Source organism: Moschus berezovskii, chromosome 2, assembly GCF_049115385.1.
Source record: "Moschus berezovskii isolate FMDL1 chromosome 2, NW_MosBer_1.0, whole genome shotgun sequence".
NCBI classification, from domain to species: Eukaryota; Metazoa; Chordata; class Mammalia; order Artiodactyla; family Moschidae; genus Moschus; species Moschus berezovskii.
Genome location: NC_142461.1, coordinates 116,443,366 through 116,462,624, shown reverse-complemented (window position 1 = coordinate 116,462,624; position 19,259 = coordinate 116,443,366). Strand labels below are relative to the sequence as shown.

Genomic DNA, 19,259 nt, shown 5'->3' with positions numbered 1-19,259 from the left:
TTTAAAATTGAGTTTCTGTCTTTTTATTACTGAGTGGTAAGTTTTCATTATTATTTAGTGGTGCTTTTTTATTGAAGTATATAGTTGATATATAATATTGTATTGGTTTCAGGTTTATGGCAAAGTAATTCAGTTATTTTTTTTTTCACATTATTTTCCATTGTAGTTTATTATAAGATATTGAACATAGTTCCTTATGTAAATGCTTGTTGCACATCTGTAATTGAATTTGTTAGTATAGTTTCTTTACTCGGCCCTTATTGGAAACATACTTTCCAAACATTTTTTTCCCATTCTATGTACTGTCGCTTCACTGTCTTGATAGTGTCTTTTGGTGCACAAAATTTTAAATTTTGATAAATTCTCATTTATTTTTTCTTTGGTTGTTTGTGTGTTAAGTGTCATATCTAAGAAACTATTATTGCCTAATCCAAAAATGTGAAGATTTCCACCTGCTATCTTTGAAGAGTTTTATAGTTTTAACTCTTACATTTGGATCTTTGGTCCATTTTAGCTTTTGTTTGTGGATATTCACTTGTCTAAGCCCCATTTGTTAACTGTTATTTCCCTATTGAATTGTGATAGTACCCTTTTGATCATATCATAATCTCAACAACAACAACAAAATCCCAATTAACCCAATTCTAAAATGGACAAAGGACTTGAATAAACATTTATCCTAAGAAATGTCCATCATTGAATGAAAGCATAAACAAAATGTGGTATATATATACAATGGAATATTATTCAGTCTTTATAAAAAGGAAATCATGTCATCTGCTATAACGTGGATGAACCTTGAGGACATTGTGAAGTAAAATAAGCCAGTCACAAAAAAAGACAAACACCATATGATTCTACTTGTAAGAGGTATCTAAATTAATCACACTCATAAAAACAAAGTATGGTAGTTTACAGGGGCTGGGGGTAAGGTAGGGTGGGGTGTAGTAGTTCAAGCCACAGAATAACCTTGATGAAAATCCACTATATTGTGACTTTTTTTGTATCATAAGTGGTGCTGGAAATATTGCAGTGAACAAAATATTAAAAAAAAATTCTTTGCCCTAATAAACAGTGGCTAAATTTATTTTTCTGGGCTCCAAAATCACTGCAGATGGTGATTGCAGCCACGAAATTAAAAGACGCTTACTCCTTGGAAGGAAAGTTATGACCAACCTAGACAGCATATTGAAAAGGAGAGACATTACTTTGTCAACAAAGGTCCATCTAGTTAAGGCTTTGGTTTTTTCAGTGGTCATGTATGGATGTGAGAGTTGGACTAAAGAAAGCTGAACGCCAAAGAATTGATGCTTTTGAATTGTGGTGTTGGAGAAGACTCTTGAGAGTCCCTTGGATGGCAAGGAGATCCAACCAGTCCATCCCTAAAGGAAATCAGTCCTGAATATTCATTGGAAGGACTGATGTTGAAGCTGAAACTCCAATACTTTGGCCACCTGATGCGAAGAGCTGACTCATTTGAAAAGACCCTGATGCTGGGAAAAATTGAAGGCAGGAGGAGAAGGCGACAACAGAGGAAGAGATGGTTGGATGGTATCACCGACTCGATGCATATGAGTTTGGGTGGACTCCGGCAGTTGGTGATGGACAGGGAGGCCTGGCGTGCTGCGGTTCATGGGGTCGCAAAGAGTTGGACATGACTGAGTGATTGAACTGAATTGAACTGAATAAGTGAGTAAGTGGGTTTACCAGTGGGGCTTCCCAGGTGGCACTGGTGGTAAAGAATCCTCCTGCCAATGCAGGAGACGCAAGAGACACAGGTTCAGTCCCTGGGTCGGTAAGATCACCTGGAATAGGGATTGAAGTAATGAATGGAAGACAATAAACACTAAGAGCATAGTATAATAAGTGCTATGAAGAAAAATAAGTCAAAGTGAGGGAACAGAGTGACAGAAAACGGAAAAGGAGAGCTTTTTTTTAAGATGGTAGAAAATACATTTAAGCAAAAATTTGAAGTGCTTTAAATTTCAGCACTTGTATTCACTTTCTGGCATATGGCATAAAATGATAGAATTTGCAGTCTTAAAAGGATCACTTAATCATTAAACTTTAGAGTTGTTGAAAACAACAGAACTCTTTCTTCTGATGAACTCTGATGCAGAAATCCAACATGGCAGAATGATGCAGCTCTGGTTGAAATGCAAAAGTGGAGAGTTTCAAACCTCCCTCTTGCTCCTCTTTTTCTCTTTCCACAATTTCTCCTCCTAGCACCTTGAGAGTTCCTGTAGGGAACCCAGAACCATTTGAAAACTACTCAGCATTTTGCAGGTGCACTAAAGCTAAGAGAACTTAAATACTACCCATAGTCCCTCAGCTAATTATTGTCAAAACACTTTCCACTTTGTTATCCATTCAGAAAATGTTTGAACGTTCACTATATGCCAGTTCTGTGCTAGTAGAGTTCTGTAGATATATCAGGGGACAAAGACAAGTGCCTGACCTCACAAAGTTTTTATTATACTGGGAAGAGATAAACCCCTCTCCAAATAGGCAATTTATAATATAGGATGGAGTGTGGTAATAACATCTATCTATATGGACGCTCAGGGAAGGCTCTACAGTAGCTGCTATTCTAAAAAATAAGGTAGAGTTAGACCATTTAAGAGGAGCTGCATTCATATATTCAAATGAAGAGAACCCTAAAATGTGATCAGAGTCAGTATCAGGATACTACAAATAACAAAGACAATCCCAACATGTAATAGTTAAACCCAGGGTAGTTTGTCTCCAGGTTTGGTTAATTCAGTGTTCCTGTGATAGTTTTAAGAACAAGGGTTTTTCTCATCTTTCCTTACATCCATTATTTTGGTCAAAGTATGGCTGTTAGAAGTCTAGAGGTAAAATCCAGACATAGTGTCCAGCAGAGACACTCTTCTTTACCCTTTTTAAGAGCAAAAGGAGCCTTTCAGAATCTTCTTGAAGCCTGTAGCAAGCTTCCTCTCATGCCCTATTGGCCAGAACTAGTTCACATGGCAACTTGTCAGTCAAGTTGCCAGCTGGAGAATGGGATTACTATGATTTACTCAAAGTAATTAGGATTCATCCTTATGTTTTCTCCTGTTTATTCATTGCAACATTTCTCTGTGTGTGTGTGTGTGTACACAAATGTGTATATGGACAAATGCCACTTTTAATACAGTGACTGCAAAGATGAACATTGTTTTCCAGACAGTGGTTCTCTGAGGTCCTCATAGAGAACAATTTGTGGTAACATCCCTTTTACTTGATATGAATTCAGATTTCACAGAGTCCTCTCTGCTGGGCTCATTTCTTATAATTTGAATCTAGATTCCAAAGCTAACTCACAGATGTTTTTCCAGGTATTGAGGCTTACTAGAATAAGAGAGACATAATTATGTCTTATAAAGAAACTGTTGTGGACATGAGTTTGAGTGAACTCCGGGAGTTGGTGATGGACAGGGAGGCCTGGCATGCTGTGATTCATGGGGTTGCGGAGAGTCGGACACGACTGAGCGACTGAAATGAACTGACCATAGTAATTCTTTTTAATTATTTTTACCCTGAATCTAAAACATCTTTGATACTGCAGGGGTGTCAGAGCAAACATTTTCCTTATACTTCCTGAAATTCTGGTAACTTTTTTCTCTTTTGGTTTCGAACCTGGGACAAGTTTTTCTATTATTCTCACTCCTCTCATGTCAATGGGATAGGTAGTCAACATCTGTTTAGTTATAAGTTGGTCTGCAGAGTTCTTGCAGACATTTTCATGTTTTCACTTAAAGTGCTTTCATTTTCAAAGTCCTTTAATTCAGTGCTTCTGAAAGTTTAGTTTGCATGTAAAATACCTGAGGATCTTTTTAAAATGCAGATTCTGAGATTCTTCATTTCTAAAAAGCACCCAGGTAATGAGAGCACACTCTGTGGAGCAGAGTTTAATTGTTGTCCTGCACAGTTCCATCAAGTCAGACAAGAACATTGAAACCTGAAGTCAGTTACATAGATAACAGATGGGGATCTCTTTTAGAACAGGGATTAGATTTCCAGAGACTAATAATTAGATTAGAAGTTTTTTGGTATTTCTTCTTTCTACCTCTTTTTTTCCCATTGACTTCCTTAATGACCTCACTTTAGTAAGTTTATTCAAACAGAATTTTGAAGGGTTGGGAACTTTGAATGTACTAGAGCTAATTATTTGGTCTTGAATGAATATTGTTTATGGGATATATGTTTGTTTATTTTAGAACAATGCAAATGAGCATTAATTTGCAGTGAACATGTTTGGAAAATGGAAAAGAAAAATGTGATTTTCTTAAAGTCATTATTTGGGACTTTGAGCAGTTTTAATAAAAATGAGAGGAAACCTGCAAGGAAGAAGACTAGACATAAGCTCAATGTTTATCAGTGCCCCCTGAATTTATGGTATATCTATACTTTGGAAAATTCTTCAAGAGATGGGAATACCAGACACCTGACCTGCCTCCTAAGAAATTTGTATGCAGATCAAGAAGCAACAGTTAGAACTGGACATGGAACAACAGACTGATTCCAAATCGGGAAAGGAGTACGTCAAAGCTGTATATTGTCATCCTCCTTATTTAAACTTATATGCAGAGTACATCATGAGAAACGCTAGGCTGGAAGGAGCACAAGCTGGAATCAAGATTGCCAGGAGAAATATCAATAACCTCAGATATGCAGATGACACCATCCTTATGGCAGAAAGCAAAGAACTAAAGAGCCTCTTGATGAAAGTGAAAGAGGACAGTGGAAAAATTGACTTAAAACTCAACATTCAGAAAACTAAGATCATGGCATCTGGTCCCATCACTTGAGGGGACACAGTAGAAACAGTGACAGACTTTATTTTCTTGGGCTCCAAAATCACCGCAGATGGTGACTGCAGCCATGAAATTAAAAGACGCTTGCTCTTTGGAAGAAAAGCTATGACCAACCTAGACAGCTTATTAAAAAGCAGAGACATTACTTTGCCAATAAAGGTCCATCTAGTCAAAGCTATGGTTTTTCCAGTAGTCATGTATGGATGTGAGAGTTAGACTGTGAAGAAAGCTGATTGCTGAAGAATTGATGCTTTTGAACTGTGGTGTTGGAGAAGACTCTTGAGAGTCCCTTGGACTGCAAGGTGATCCAACCAGTCCATTCTAAAAGAGATCAGTCCTGAGTGTTCATTGGAAGGACTGATGCTGAAGCTGAAACTCCAATACTTTGGCCACCGGATGTGAAGAACTGACTCATTTGAAAAGACCCTGATGCTGAGAAAGATTGAAGGCAGGAGAAGAAGGGAACAATAGAAGATGAGATGGTTGGATGGTATCACTGACTCAATGGACATGAGTTTGAGTAAACTCCAGGAGTTGATGACGGACAGGGAGGCCTGTGGTGCTGTAGTCCATGGGGTCACAAAGAGTCGGACACAACTGAGTGACTGAACTGATATTTTGAACAACAAGAGGGGAACTTGCTTAGTCAAGGCCACATACTTAATAACATGGACCAAGTCTTGTTAAGCTACACATCCTCTGATGTATAAGTTGCATCACTTTCTGAATACTGACAAGGGCTCTTGTCAGCGATTAACAGTTAATCAGAAGCAGGATACCAGTACTGTATTTTTAAGTTAAGGCCCTGATTCACATAGAAAACCATGTAAGATTTATATAAGGACCTAACGTTTTCACAGGTAACAATTTAAAAAATTTTAAATCTACTTTGACACTGGAAAGTAGAATAAGCAGATTTGAGAGAGTTCTAATGTTCAAGATATCATAAATGGTATTGTAACTTGGCTTTGTAAGTGCTGCACTCAATATGCCAGCAAATTTGGAAAACTCAGCAGTGGCCACAGGACTCGAAAAGGTCAGTTTTCATTCCAATCCCAAAGAAAGGCAATGCCAAAGAATGCTCAAACTACCTCACAATTGCACTCGTCTCACATGCTACTAAATTAAAGTCATGCTTAAAATTCTTCAAGCCAGGCTGTAGCAATACGTGAACCGTGAACTTCCAGATGTTCAAGCTGGTTTTAGAAAAGGCAGAGGAACCAGAGATCAAATTGCCAACATCCACTGGATCATCAAAAAAGCAAGAGAGTTCCAAAAACATCTGTTTCCACTTTATTGACTATGCCAAAGCCTTTGACTGTGTGGATCACAATAAACTGGAAAATTCTGAAAGAGATGGGAGTACCAGACCACCTGACCTGCCTCTTGAGAAACCTGTATGCAGGTCAGGAAGCAACAGTTAGAACTGAACATGGAACAACACACTGGTTCCAAATAGGAAAAGAAGTATGTCAAGGCTTTATATTGTCACCCTGCTTATTTAACTTATATGCAGTGAACATCATGAGAAACACCGGGCTGGATGAAGCACAAACTGAAATCAAGATTGTCAGGAGAAATACCAGTAACCTCAGATATGCAGATGACACCACCCTTATGGCAGAAAGTGAAGAAGAACTAAAGAACCTCTTGATGAAAGTGAAAGAGAAGAGTGAAAAAGTTGGCTTAAAGCTCAACATTCAGAAAACTAAGATCATGGCATCTGGTCCCATCACTTCATGGCAGATAGATGGGGAAACAGTGGCTGACTTTATTTTTCTGGGCTCCAAAATCACTGCAGATGGTGATTGCAGCCATGAAATGAAAAGATGCTTACTCCTTGGAAGGGAAGTTATGACCAACCTAGACAGCATATTAAAAAGCAGAGACATTACTTTGCCAACAAAGGTCCATCTACTCAAGGCTATGGTTTTCCCAGTGGTCATGTATGGATGTAAGAGTTGGACTATAAAGAAAGCTGAGCACCAAAGAATTGATGCTTTTGAACTGTGGTGTTGGAGAAGACTCTTGAGAGTCCCTTGGACTGCAAGGAGATTCAACCAGTCCATCCTAAAGGAGATCAGTCCTGAGTGTTCATTGGAAGGACTGATGTTGTAGCTGAAACTCCAATACTTTGGCCACCTGATGCGAAGAGCTGATTCATTTGAAAAGACCCTGATCCTGGGAAAGATTGAGGGCAGGAGGAGAAGGGGATGACAGAGGATGAGATGGTTGGATGGCATCACTGACTCAGTGGACATGGGTTTGGGTGGACTACGGGAGTTGGTGATGGACAGGGAGGCCTGGCGTGCTGCGGTTCATAGGGTCACAAAGAGTTGGACACGACTGAGTGACTGAACTGAACTGAACTTGGCTTTAGTTCTAAATTTTGCCATCTTTAAAAGATTTTTAGAAAAATCTGAATTTGAGTAGCTGGGATCATTGAATGGCTAGATGGACATGAAGTGTAGAAAAGAATAAATTAAAATTCATATTAAAGTATATTAGAGAAAAGCATTATAGCATTTAAGTTGCAAAAACTTAGTTTTATGCCGAATATCAAATAGTACCATTGAGATTGCTCTTTTCCATTGTAAAGGTAAGTACTGTTTTCTGAAATCAGTCTCAGTTTGGATATGTATATGAAAATAATGTGTCTGTGCACCATATGTTTGAATCAAGTATAAAATCTATTTCTTCTTATGGGTGATGGTAAAAAAATGTATGAAAGCTGTTTTATTAGGATACAATAAAATGGAGAATTTAACTGTAGTGTGGAAAACTTCCAGTTAAGAGGGTGGACTCAGCCAATACAGGAAGCTCCCTTCTGTTTCTCATATATAGAAACATCAGAGGAAATAACCAGGAAAGATAGTATTTTTGATGACGTGGTATTTTTAGAACATGGCAGGACTTGAAAGCAAGAAAAGGGGTTCTCTAGGTATCAGAAACAAAGAGGAAACTCTGATAGTAAAAAGTGAACTCTACAGTGTATGGCCCTCAGGGGAAATATCTAATATGGCTTAGAGGCCTTAGTGTCCATGTAGAAATAAGACTCAAGGCACAGGCTACAGGTGCCAGAACCGCACACTCGTAAAACCTAGAAAGAGCTGTCTTTTCCACGTGAGACACTAGAAAAATGCAAACTGTTATTCTCAGGAAACTAGAGACTGGGGCTACACTGTGTACATTACCAGTAACGTAGTGCAGAAACTCTAAGCCTCAAAATGATCCAGAGCCCAAAATCCTCCATAGGTCTTTCCCTAGAAGGAAAAAAACCCACAAAACTATGTCATAGATATATCTCAGCAACCCAGGGATTTGATCCCAGATTCTCTTGGAACAAAACAGCTCCTGCCAAATGATCACACATCCAAAAATAACAGCACATACACAGGAGCCACCTGTTTTGAGAGATTAGAAGATGGCATATTAAAGGGGGTCAGGCAGAGTTATACACAAGAAACTAGAAGTAATTAGAACAGTCTGAAAGAAACCTTCAATTAATCTTTTAAAAATATTGTAGGGAATAAGAATTCATTAAACAAGAATAAAATGTTACCAAAAAAGAACAGGTAGATTTCAAAGACAAGACAAATGTAACTTTTAGAAATAAAATTTGTATCTGGGAAGAGAAATACAAACCATGTAAATTAACCCAAGGAAAATCAAATTATGAAATCTGAAATTTCATGACTGGATAAGAAGGTCAGATTATAAAACCAAAGATAAATTTCAGACATAATCTTTTAGAAATCTGAAACTGGCTTAATACTAAAGGTCTCATTTTGCTAAAGACTCTACCATATCAAAACCTGCCAGTGAATTTCAAAGCATAACCCTTTAGCTTTAAAATTGATTGTCCCTGCTTAGTCCACTTGCTGTAGAATCATTAGTAGGAAGAAAAGTACAGCTAACGGTAGTTCTTCTTTCCATTTGTCACTCATAAAACTTTGGGGAAATCAGTGTGGCTCTGACTCCTTATCAGTAATCTCCAGCTTTGTGCAATAATCTATTTATATGAATTTATAAAATGAATATTGTGAAAGTCTTTACTGTTTAACTCCTTGGGAGTATACTGTCTTTACTGTTCCTTCTCCCCTCCTATAATTTGGTATTCTATGACAATATCATTATTATTTTGGTTACTGTTAGATAGTTTTCTTTAGACATTTGCTAACATTTGTGTATGGAGATTACTATTCAGTCACTTTGACAGAATGTATTGTACTTGAAATTGTTTTTCTTGTAGTGGTCCTGAGCGCAACTTCGATTTTCCATATTCCCTCATGTGCCATAGCTCACATTTTTGAGATGAGTTTGGGGTACGGTTTGTAGCAATAGAATAGATAGCTTTCTGCAAAAGGTAACTGGTCCCCATGGGGTTCAAACTTGTGATCTTGGCCTCATTATCACACTTTTGTAACCATCAGACCTAATAGATATATTATATGTATTTTAGTCTATAATCTTGAAATCAAGTCATATTTTTAATTACTCAAGGTTTATTTCAAATATGTAATTAAAAATCACTTTGAGGCATTTCTCACTTTTGTTTGATAGTAAAAGTAACAAAAGTAAAGCAGACAGCCAAAGAACCTAACTCACTTTTCATCTTCCCTGTGTTTTCTATGACAGGGAAAGTCACAAAAGTGAAGCTTGCAGGCAAAGACCTAACTCACTTTACGGAGAGTGCCACGGTACCTTTTTCTTTTAGTGAGGCTATAGCAGGTCTGATGTCAGTCACTTTAGAGACCTTTAGACCTCAGTGCTCATTTATTGCTAAAATGTACCAGCTCTGCTTCTGCATTATGAAGATCATCTGTCAACACTTTGAGATATTCTCCTTTGTTATTAAGCTTGTGATGCTCTACACTGTCAGGTTTTTTGCCAATTATAGTTAAGGTACAATAGTGTATTCACTAGATCAAAGTCTCACATTGGCGGTAGAGGAATGATTTGTAAGTCTTTATTCATCTGAATTGTACAATAGAACACCTGAGGAATGCAAATAATCCCTCTGAGGAATCTGCAGGAAAGGCTGTTAAAATGACAGGGTAAAACTGTTGTTATTCTGAATTGATATTTTAGCCAAAGTCATTATTTCTTATCTTGTTGTCTCATAACTGTTCTAGTTGTATTAGCTGTGTTGACCATATTTTTGAAACAAAATATGTATGATATTTTGTTTTCTTTTTCATGGGCTTTTTTTATTTTACTTTCATTGAATCTATATTTGGTATGTTATTTTTCCTTTTTTTGTTACATTTCTGATTTCTGATTCTGGCTTGCATAATGTATGTTACTAAACCATCAATGATAAATTTTAAAATGCAGTTTTGTTTGAATAGTGTAAGTCTATAAAATAAGTTAGAATCTCATAATGTTCTTTCCTTCATAATTTTGGATAAGAAAACAACTGGCTTGGATTTCCTCTTTTAAAGGACATATATTTGATTCCAAAATACATCTTAGGGATTGATCCATTATTTCTAGGATGTGACCAAAAGGAAAAAAAAAATATTACGAAGATAAAAAATCACTGATAATTTTTTTTTTTGTCCACACCATGCAGCATGTGGGATCTCAGTTCCCCATCCAGGGATTGAACTTGTGCCCCTGCAATGAAAGCATGGAATCTTAACCACTGGACCACCAGGGAGTTCCCCATTGATAAATATTAAATGAATAAATTATAGGTTAGCCTCATATAGCAAACATGTCTGAACTATTGTGTGTGAGTTTTTCATCCCTTTATCCCATTCTACTCAGTAGTCCATGTTCTTGATTTTCTGATGACTGATCCCTGCCGTTCTGTTTGATGGTGAGTATTAGGGTTTAGTTCTTGTGTTTCTATCCACTGTAGTGACATTTACATTGTTTTTATTAAGGATTTCTGCCTCAGTTTTCTACCACGATCGTTTTTAAAGCCTTGGTCTAAATATGGGAGACAAGTATAGTCCAATCTACATTGAACTGTGAAATCTATACCCGTTTCCGTACTAAGCTCTATTCCAGAATCATAGGCATGTCTGCTGTGATTACCTGAGAATAAAAAATGTTAATAGTAATTGCTGTTCATATTTGTTTATGATATGCCAAGCTTTGTTTTTCTAGGTTCTTTACCTGCAGTATAATGTCTACTCTTAATATTTCCGTGAATAAGGAAAGTGAAGTTTAGAAAGGTTTAGAAACCTGCCCAAGGGTAGAAAGCTAGCATAGAGGTAGGATTAGAACCTAGTTAATATACTCACTACACTTATTTCATTTATGCTCTCACTGCCACTTTGCTAAATTACTCCATGCTTACAAAATTTTGTAAAGCAATTATTCTTCAATAAAAAAAAAAATTCCATGCTTGGGAAGAAATGACTCAGTAATGATTTTGAATTTGAAATGATTCTGAAAAGAATCAATAATGTCTTTTCAGGTAATACTTGATATCAATTTCCTAACTGATTTGGCTTTCCAAACCCTTTTCTGTTAAAGGAATTTATTTCCTCTGTAGTTCTGTTATTCATGATCCTACAAAAGTGAGATTCATAAGAACAATGTATACATGATCAACTAGGTTTGTAAACCTGTATTTTTTTATTTTTGGGGGGGATTAGCAGAAATCTCAAAACCAGTGACAACTGTAAGGTCTTGTTAGTCCAAGAAGGAATTGAACCAGGCATATAGATACCTAGGGGGAACAAATTATTTATTGTCAAAGCCCCTCAAAATTAGCTGATACTTTTAGGTGTGATTCCTATAAATCCAGAACTTTGTGTTTTTTGCTTTTTAAAAATTTACTTTGTAAAGGAAGATAATAAATCATAACATTGAGATTCTCAAGGTCACAGGTATTAATACTGAATTAATTTAGTGTAACTGCAAAAAGTTTTAAAATATTTGTATGATAGTTCCTATAGATAATATGTTAAAGTAAAACTAGATTATAGTAAAATATTATGGCGTATACCTGAAGCATTTGCTGCCTGTTAATGCCTTGACCTTGGAAAGCTATACACAAAAAGATGGCATCATAAAACCGTGCAATTCTTATGAATATGTATGTGCTACTTGATAATAATGAATGTGGTACAGTCATGCATGCACTACAAGATAATGTTGTGCCCTTTTTTGTCTACAGGTTGATAAAAATTAAAGAGTGGGTGGACAAGTATGACCCAGGTGCCTTGGTCATTCCTTTTAGTGGGGCCTTGGAACTCAGGTTGCAAGAATTGAGTGCTGAGGAGAGACAGAAGTATCTGGAAGCGAACATGACACAAAGGTTAATTAGCATTCATTTTCCCTACACTTTATTATCAACTATTTCCTTGCAGTAATTTAATTGCTTGCGCTGATAGAATAATAAATGACAGAGTAATTACCATTATAAAGAGGGAATCTTCTCCTTTCTTTACCATGAGACAGAGTGAAAAGATTTATTTTAAATTAAGTTTTTAACTGTCATCTGTCATCTCCGTACAGTGTTTTAATTATAACATAGGTATTAGTTATGTATATTTTTGAGAAGGAATGATCGCCAAAACTCTTTCGTCATGTTCAGTGGGGGCGGGGAAAGAGTGAATCAGTTGCCTTAATTTTTTTCTGAGTAACAGTAATATATTGTTTAAGCATTGGATTTCAATCAAATAATTTTGCTTTCATGACCCATGTCTGGGAAATAATTGATATTGGAAGAAAATAACCATAGAATGGGTAGATCAAATTTTTCTTTTTCTATAGTAAACAAGTCAAAATGATATATTCAGACTAATATAATTAAAACTAATTTTTGAAGAGATTTTTTCGGAATAGTTATATGCTTCTGACCTCTTCAAGTATATTATAAAAGAAAAATGGTCATTTATTAATCTCTCTAACATTTTCTGCTTGAAATGAATATTTTAGGTTCATACTGATTTCTGGCACAATCTACTTATATGTTGAGTGAATTTGTTTCATTTCATTTCAGCGCTTTGCCAAAGATCATTAAGGCTGGGTTTGCAGCACTCCAACTAGAATACTTTTTCACTGCAGGCCCAGATGAAGTGCGTGCATGGACCATCAGGGTAAGATTCATACTTATTCATCAGCTATATCCAGTTCCACACTATTGAATTCAGATTGATATCACTGACTTTGAAGTTTGTCATGGTGGCGGTTAGCTAGTCATTACAGATGAGGTTTTTGTCCAGGATAACTTTAATTATTTGTGAGCTGCTGAACAGTGAAAGTGGAGCGGCATTGATTGAGGCAGGTAACAATTGATTCTGCCTATTACATAGTCTGAATTTCTTCATCCTGTAGAATCTGTCTACCCTCCTCCTGTGGTCAGAGATAAGACGCACCAGTATTGTGCTTGCTTAATCTGTGTGACTGGGTTTGTCTGCAGTGAAATTGATGTTGCTTTTCATTTTGTATTCGCTAAGTTTGTTTGGGTTGCGGGTGGTTCTTTCCTCCTTTGCTTTGCTCGGATTACATTTTCAGCAATAAAAGCAGTATGACATCATTATGCTCTTCATAGATACACAGTTGGGCTCAAAGAGCTAAACTCAATGTGTAATAATTCATGCCTTTTAAAATTTGAATTTATAGAAATAGTGTTTATTTTTAGTGTTTTATATTCAGTCTTCTTTAATAATGTGATGCGTATTTTTATAATATTGATATATAACTGACTGCCACCAGAAAGAATGACTAATTTATTCCCAAAGGACAATAGAAACAGAACTGTAATGGCTGGCTTTTAAATGAAAATACATTGTAATACGGTAGTTACTGTTGAAAAATATTTTGAAACACATGTAATCGGAAATCGTGTTACAGAATCTAAAAATAACATCTGAACTTTCAGAAATATTCAGTGTCTTATTCATTCTTTTATTATGCTTTCTTAGTGTATGGTACATGATGAATTTTAGAGCTGCTTTCATTCCTGTTTTCACTGGCTACATTAATTTATTATTACATTTATTTTGATTTAAGATGGATAGAAACATGAAGTCAGTTCAACATAATGTTAAAGGCGTTGTGTGAATATGAGATTCACTTTTCTTTGATCGCCTCTTTTCTTTGTTAAAAAAAAATGTTTGATTGACTTATAACTAAGGTCCTTTTATATCGACATACAAATTCTGTCAAAGCAATTTGGGTTGGTAAACAAATTGCTAGAGTTTATTTTTACTGTATATTTTAAAGCCTTAAAACTTCCAAACTTAAGTATGTGCAGAAGGAAGGATAACATGTTCTGGGCTTGAAAATGTGAAAGCTGGTTTATCTTAAGACTGATTGTAAGTATCCATGATTTAATGTGCTAGGATATTTAGTCAGGTAAGCATCAGTGAGTAGCCATATTAACCCAATACATCTTTTATTGTAAAAACTGTGCTTTATAGTGTCAGACTCCTTATCACTTTAACATGCTTTATTAAGCAGCCTTTAGGTCACCATTATTTCTCAAATTTCTTTCCATGGTTGTGTGTGTCTGGAATGTATGTCCTTGTAGTTAACATATGGGGTAATTATAAGACATTTCTCTTCCTATATCAACTTGAATTTTCTCTCATGGTGGTTAGAGGCAGGGTTTATTATGTAAAGTGTTCAAAATTTTATGAGGATTTTAAAATTATTTGCTGAACATAGATTGTATGATTTGTTGGAAATGTCTTAAAAATGTCCCTTTATATATTGATTTTTATATGTTCTTTAGATGAGCTGAAATTTTCAAGGCTTTTTATCTTTTTAAAACCTTTGATAATTCAGCTTGAAAGCTACTTTTAAAATCCTTATTTTTTTTCCACCATGAAGAATAGAAAATCGAAACCTACACCAAACTAGGCCACTGCATCTAAATCGATAAATCTGTGGATGACTGTTAGGAAAAACAAAGCTACACTTCTATAACATCTACTAATTTGTCTGTGCTAAATCTGCTGCACAGATAGTGCCCTACATTGAAAGTGTTCTAATTGTATATCCGACATCTTTACTGTTATTAAACTTATAAGTTTAAGTTGAACCCAACTGCAGATAAAAGAAAAGAAACTCTACGCTTTCAATCAGTCATCTTAAATGCAATTAGTTTTCCCTGGTCTTCCTTTTCAAAGAAAGGGACGAAGGCTCCTCAAGCTGCAGGAAAGATTCACACAGATTTTGAAAAAGGATTCATTATGGCTGAAGTAATGAAATACGAAGATTTTAAAGAGGAAGGTTCTGAAAATGCAGTCAAGGTAAGGAACTATTTTCTAGTTTCATACTTAATTTTTGCTAATATGAAGGTACTCATGATTCAAATGAATGATAGCGATCTTTTAAATTGTGTCAGTGTTAAAATGATAGCGATCTTTTAAATTGTGTCAGCGTTAGTGTTAACTGTCAACTGTATGTACTATCAACTGAGCCATAGATATTTACATACTTTTAGGCAGTTTTTTAAATGTATAAATTGTTAGTAATTTTGTGGTTTTTTTTCTAAAACTGAAAAAGAAATTTTAAAGCTGGCTTTAAGTAGTTATCAATAATTTCAAAGAATTTGTTCACTGATGACCACTGAAAACTTGCACTTATTATACTTGAATATCTGAAATAAAAGTAGTATGTGTATGCATATGGATTAATTCAAGGAAAACGATGTAAATTTAGTCAAATAAAACCTGTTTTTGCTGAACTTCATGGTTGCATACTTTTTTAAAAAAAGATCTCTGAGAGCTTAATTTGCTTTCTCAACACTAGAGGGCAGGTCCAAAATTGTGCTTTATTTTAGCTAATAAGTATAATTTAGTTTGCATCCACTAATAGTGAAGCTGTGTTATACAGACGTAATGAATGATTTCTTTTAATGTAAACTCTGTTACAGACTTGATTTTGTTTGACTTTATTAGGTTTACTTAGCAAAATCCAGTAGGTGTGTCAACTCTAATCAACAGACAGGTCAGGGAGGTAAACTGACATAAGCAGGCGTCTTTACCCTTAATTTGTTATTTGAAGACTAGGATAGAAAATGTTTAAAAATTTTTTTAGAGAAGTCTTGTATATTTCCTAATTTTAAAGAAATGCAAAAAAGTTTATTTCAAGTTTATTCTCATTGGTATCATTGGAGAGATCATATGGAACACCAGGACTATAATAGAATTGTTGAAACCCCAGGAAGAGAAGGGGGAAATCTTGGTGTAGTTGGTGCAATGTGGAATGAGAGCCATTTTGTTTTTTTAAAAGGAGTGAAAGAAGTTACAGTTTATAACTAAACAAAATCATTAACTTCTCAGTGTTATCATCTGTGTCGATAGATAGATACGTAAGTTCAGTGTATTAAGACTGAACTTTGTCAAGAATACTAATTAGACTTGAAAAAATCTCAGATTATTTTTCAACTTGTTATGTCATGCTGGCATATATATTTTTCACAGACTAAAGGTTAAGGATATTTTTCTATTACTAGAATTCAGAAATCAGATGCTTCTTTTTTATATTCTCATGGGATAAGCCTGTTTTACCAACCCTTAATAGATGTCTATGTTGTAATAAACTTGAAAGTTATATAAATTGTGAATACTTCCTCTAACAATACAGAAATTTTATAATATACAGTAAAAAAAAAAAAATGTTGCCTGCTTGTAGAAATGCTTAACACTAACTAGGAGGTTTTATGCAATAAACTGGAGAAGGTTGACCTCTGGCTTTTCAGCTTAGAATACCATTAAGTATTTTATGCTTTTTTTTTTTTTTAATTTCCAGAACTAACATTTCAAAATTTGAACTCCAAATTAAATAAAGCATTTATGAATTTCTTGTATTCAACAAATACTTTCATATTATCACATAAGTTTTAGGTTTGAGAGCAAGATTGTGTATATGTGTATGTGTGTATATGTATTTCAAACATCAGTGCAGCATAACTAATTTAATGCCAGTGCTGTGAACTATATACTGAATAGCTCTGTGTGGGCTTTGTAGTCTACAGGGATATCACATTATTAGCAATCATATCTGCTTAGGCAAAGCTGGCTTCTACAGATGGCTGCTTTCAAGTGCAAATGAACTGGTTAGACGTGTCTTGTTTAATACATACTCAAGATTCACAAATGGGTATTGATTTTTTTTTTCCAACCAGTGTTTCTGATAGCAGTGGAAATGGATTAAATGGTCTCTAGAGAATTTAAAGGAACACTGTCACCTTTAATTAGTAGTAAACTTGAGTCATAATAAAGTATATAAACTTACATTTAATATGTCATGTCAATTATATATTTGATTTAAATTGTCTGTATAGTTTTATAACATTGGACTTTAGATTCTCAAAACAAGTAGCACACGGCCTTCCATACATCACAGCTTTGGAAAAATCAAACAAGAGTATTGTGTGCGTGTGTGTATGCCTTTTAAAATATTAGGGTATATTGACTTTTTAAAAATTAGCTTCATTTTTAAAAGCACTTATTAGTAGGTGATTTTTATGTGTGGTCTAGATAATTGTAATACGCTCTGTGACCTGGTTTGTTGATTTTAACCTCTGATGTATGGTCTTGGTCTTGTTTCTGATTAGTATAATTGCACTTGACTTTGAACATTCTTATCAATATCTTCAAAGGGAAGTACTAATCTTGTTGGTCAAAGGTTTCGTGTTCTCAATAAATTCCAGCAGAAGGAAAATACTTTTGAGAATTTTTTGTCTTTCTAAAAGATCCTCAGGTCCTCAGTGTTGAGTGGTTGATGTCCCGTCACGTGGGACAGGGTTGGTGGGGCACAGTGTTCAGTGTCGATGCGTAGATATTGAAGAGCGTGTGGTGCTGAGGGTGAAGTGTGTGTGCTGTGCCCCGCGGTGAACCTGAGTCTCTGTGTAACTGCTGCTTATTTGTATAAGAATCACCAGAAGATCGCTCATCTTGATCTGTGTGCCAGCAGGTGGAATCAGTTGCTTTGCCGACTGATTTACAAGTGGAAAAAAAATCTGTCTTTGCAGTTCCAACCTGTTAGAGTCTGCTTGTAACTAGGGCCACTAGTCAGTAAACTTCTGTGTGTTGAATTTTAGTATACACCACTGTGTACAGTCATTGTCAAGATCAAATTAAAAGCTACAAAGAAGCAATTTAAAATCTGTAATTACAATTGATAATTGTAGTATACTTTGTCTTTGGCATTATCAGTATCACCAAAGAATTTCTTTAAGTAAATATTGCAGCTTTAACCTAGCTATATAATCTTTTTTTCCTCCTGGTTTGATCTGTTTGTTACAGTGACTTGCCGGATGTTTGCAGACACATCAGAAATGTACCATAAACAGCATGTAATGAAACTTAATGATATTGGTATAATTACATTTATGTACCAACAATTTAGTGGAGAATACATTATGATTATGTATGTATGGAAAATCTAGTGCTGCCCAAATCAGGAATACTTTGCTTCTCTCCAAGTCTAGTTTTGAACTTGTGTGCCTTCTTGTATTTTTTTTTCTTTAATCTGACCCCAGACGTAGAATACTTTTTGCATGTGCTCCTACCATTTACCTTATATATTTCATTGTAAACTAACACATTTCCTTTGTATTTCTTATTTACAGGCTGCTGGGAAGTACAGGCAACAAGGCAGAAATTATATTGTTGAAGATGGAGATATTATCTTCTTCAAATTTAATACACCTCAGCAACCGAAGAAGAAATAAATTTTAACTATTGCTCAGATAAATGTACAATTTCCAAAAGGCATATACTTTTTTTTTTTAATTAAAATTTCTGAAAACTGAAAGGGCAGGTAAAGTTGGGGTGATGGGAATCTTCTACAAACAATTATTTTTATTTGTTTTAAAATTAAAATACTGTGTACCTCCAATGAGATGGAAGTTCACTAAATGTGAACAGCTTTGCTTTTCACGTGATTAAGACCCTACTCCAAATTGTAGAAGCTTTTCAGGAACCATATTACTCTCATGATACTTCATTAATCTCCATCATGTATGCCAAGCCTGACACATTTGACAGTGAGGACAATGTGGCTTGCTCCTTTTTGAATCTACAGATAATGCATGTTTTACAGTACTCCAGATGTCTACACTCAATAAAACATTTGACAAAACCAGCCTTGGTGTGTTTGGGGATGTCTGTATTGACTGACTGTGGTGTGCTGAATGCGATATGGCACCTGGCGGTTGCTGATTACAGAATTTTAAGGCGTGTGTATGACACAGTAACTAGCGTGTGGGGCAGCTGCAATTGTATCTTAAAAGTGGGTCTTTCATAGGAATCAGAAGAATAGTATACCAGGGATTTGTCTCCAGAAAGTTAATTAATTTGTAGATGGACATTTATTGAAAGATGATAGCAATGATATCACAAAAGATATATCCTAGGTGACTATGACCAAAAAGAAAATAGTGCTGGGGAAAAATTCTACCTCAAAAATTAAAGGATTTCTTATTGTTGTTCTGACCATATTGGAGAGAATGTTCATTTTTAA

The 19,259-nt window shown here is 35.3% G+C and overlaps 1 protein-coding gene across 3 annotated transcripts in view; it reads left to right on the top strand.

Moving 5' to 3' along the window:
* The window catches only part of OLA1 (Obg like ATPase 1), a 174,081-nt gene extending 155,124 nt beyond the window's left edge, over nt 1-18,957 (top strand). Inside the window, exons 10-13 of one of the 3 annotated variants that reach the window (XM_088830148.1) lie at nt 11,953-12,093; nt 12,781-12,877; nt 14,915-15,037; nt 18,367-18,957. In XM_088830148.1, coding sequence (XP_088686274.1) covers nt 11,953-12,093; nt 12,781-12,877; nt 14,915-15,037; nt 18,367-18,468 — 463 coding nt within the window. In that variant the 3' untranslated portion in view covers nt 18,469-18,957. The remainder of the gene's footprint in view (nt 1-11,952; nt 12,094-12,780; nt 12,878-14,914; nt 15,038-18,366) is intronic. The other 2 variants (XM_088830154.1, XM_088830152.1) reach the window with 2 other exon arrangements.
* Nucleotides 18,958-19,259: the final 302 nt, after the last annotated feature.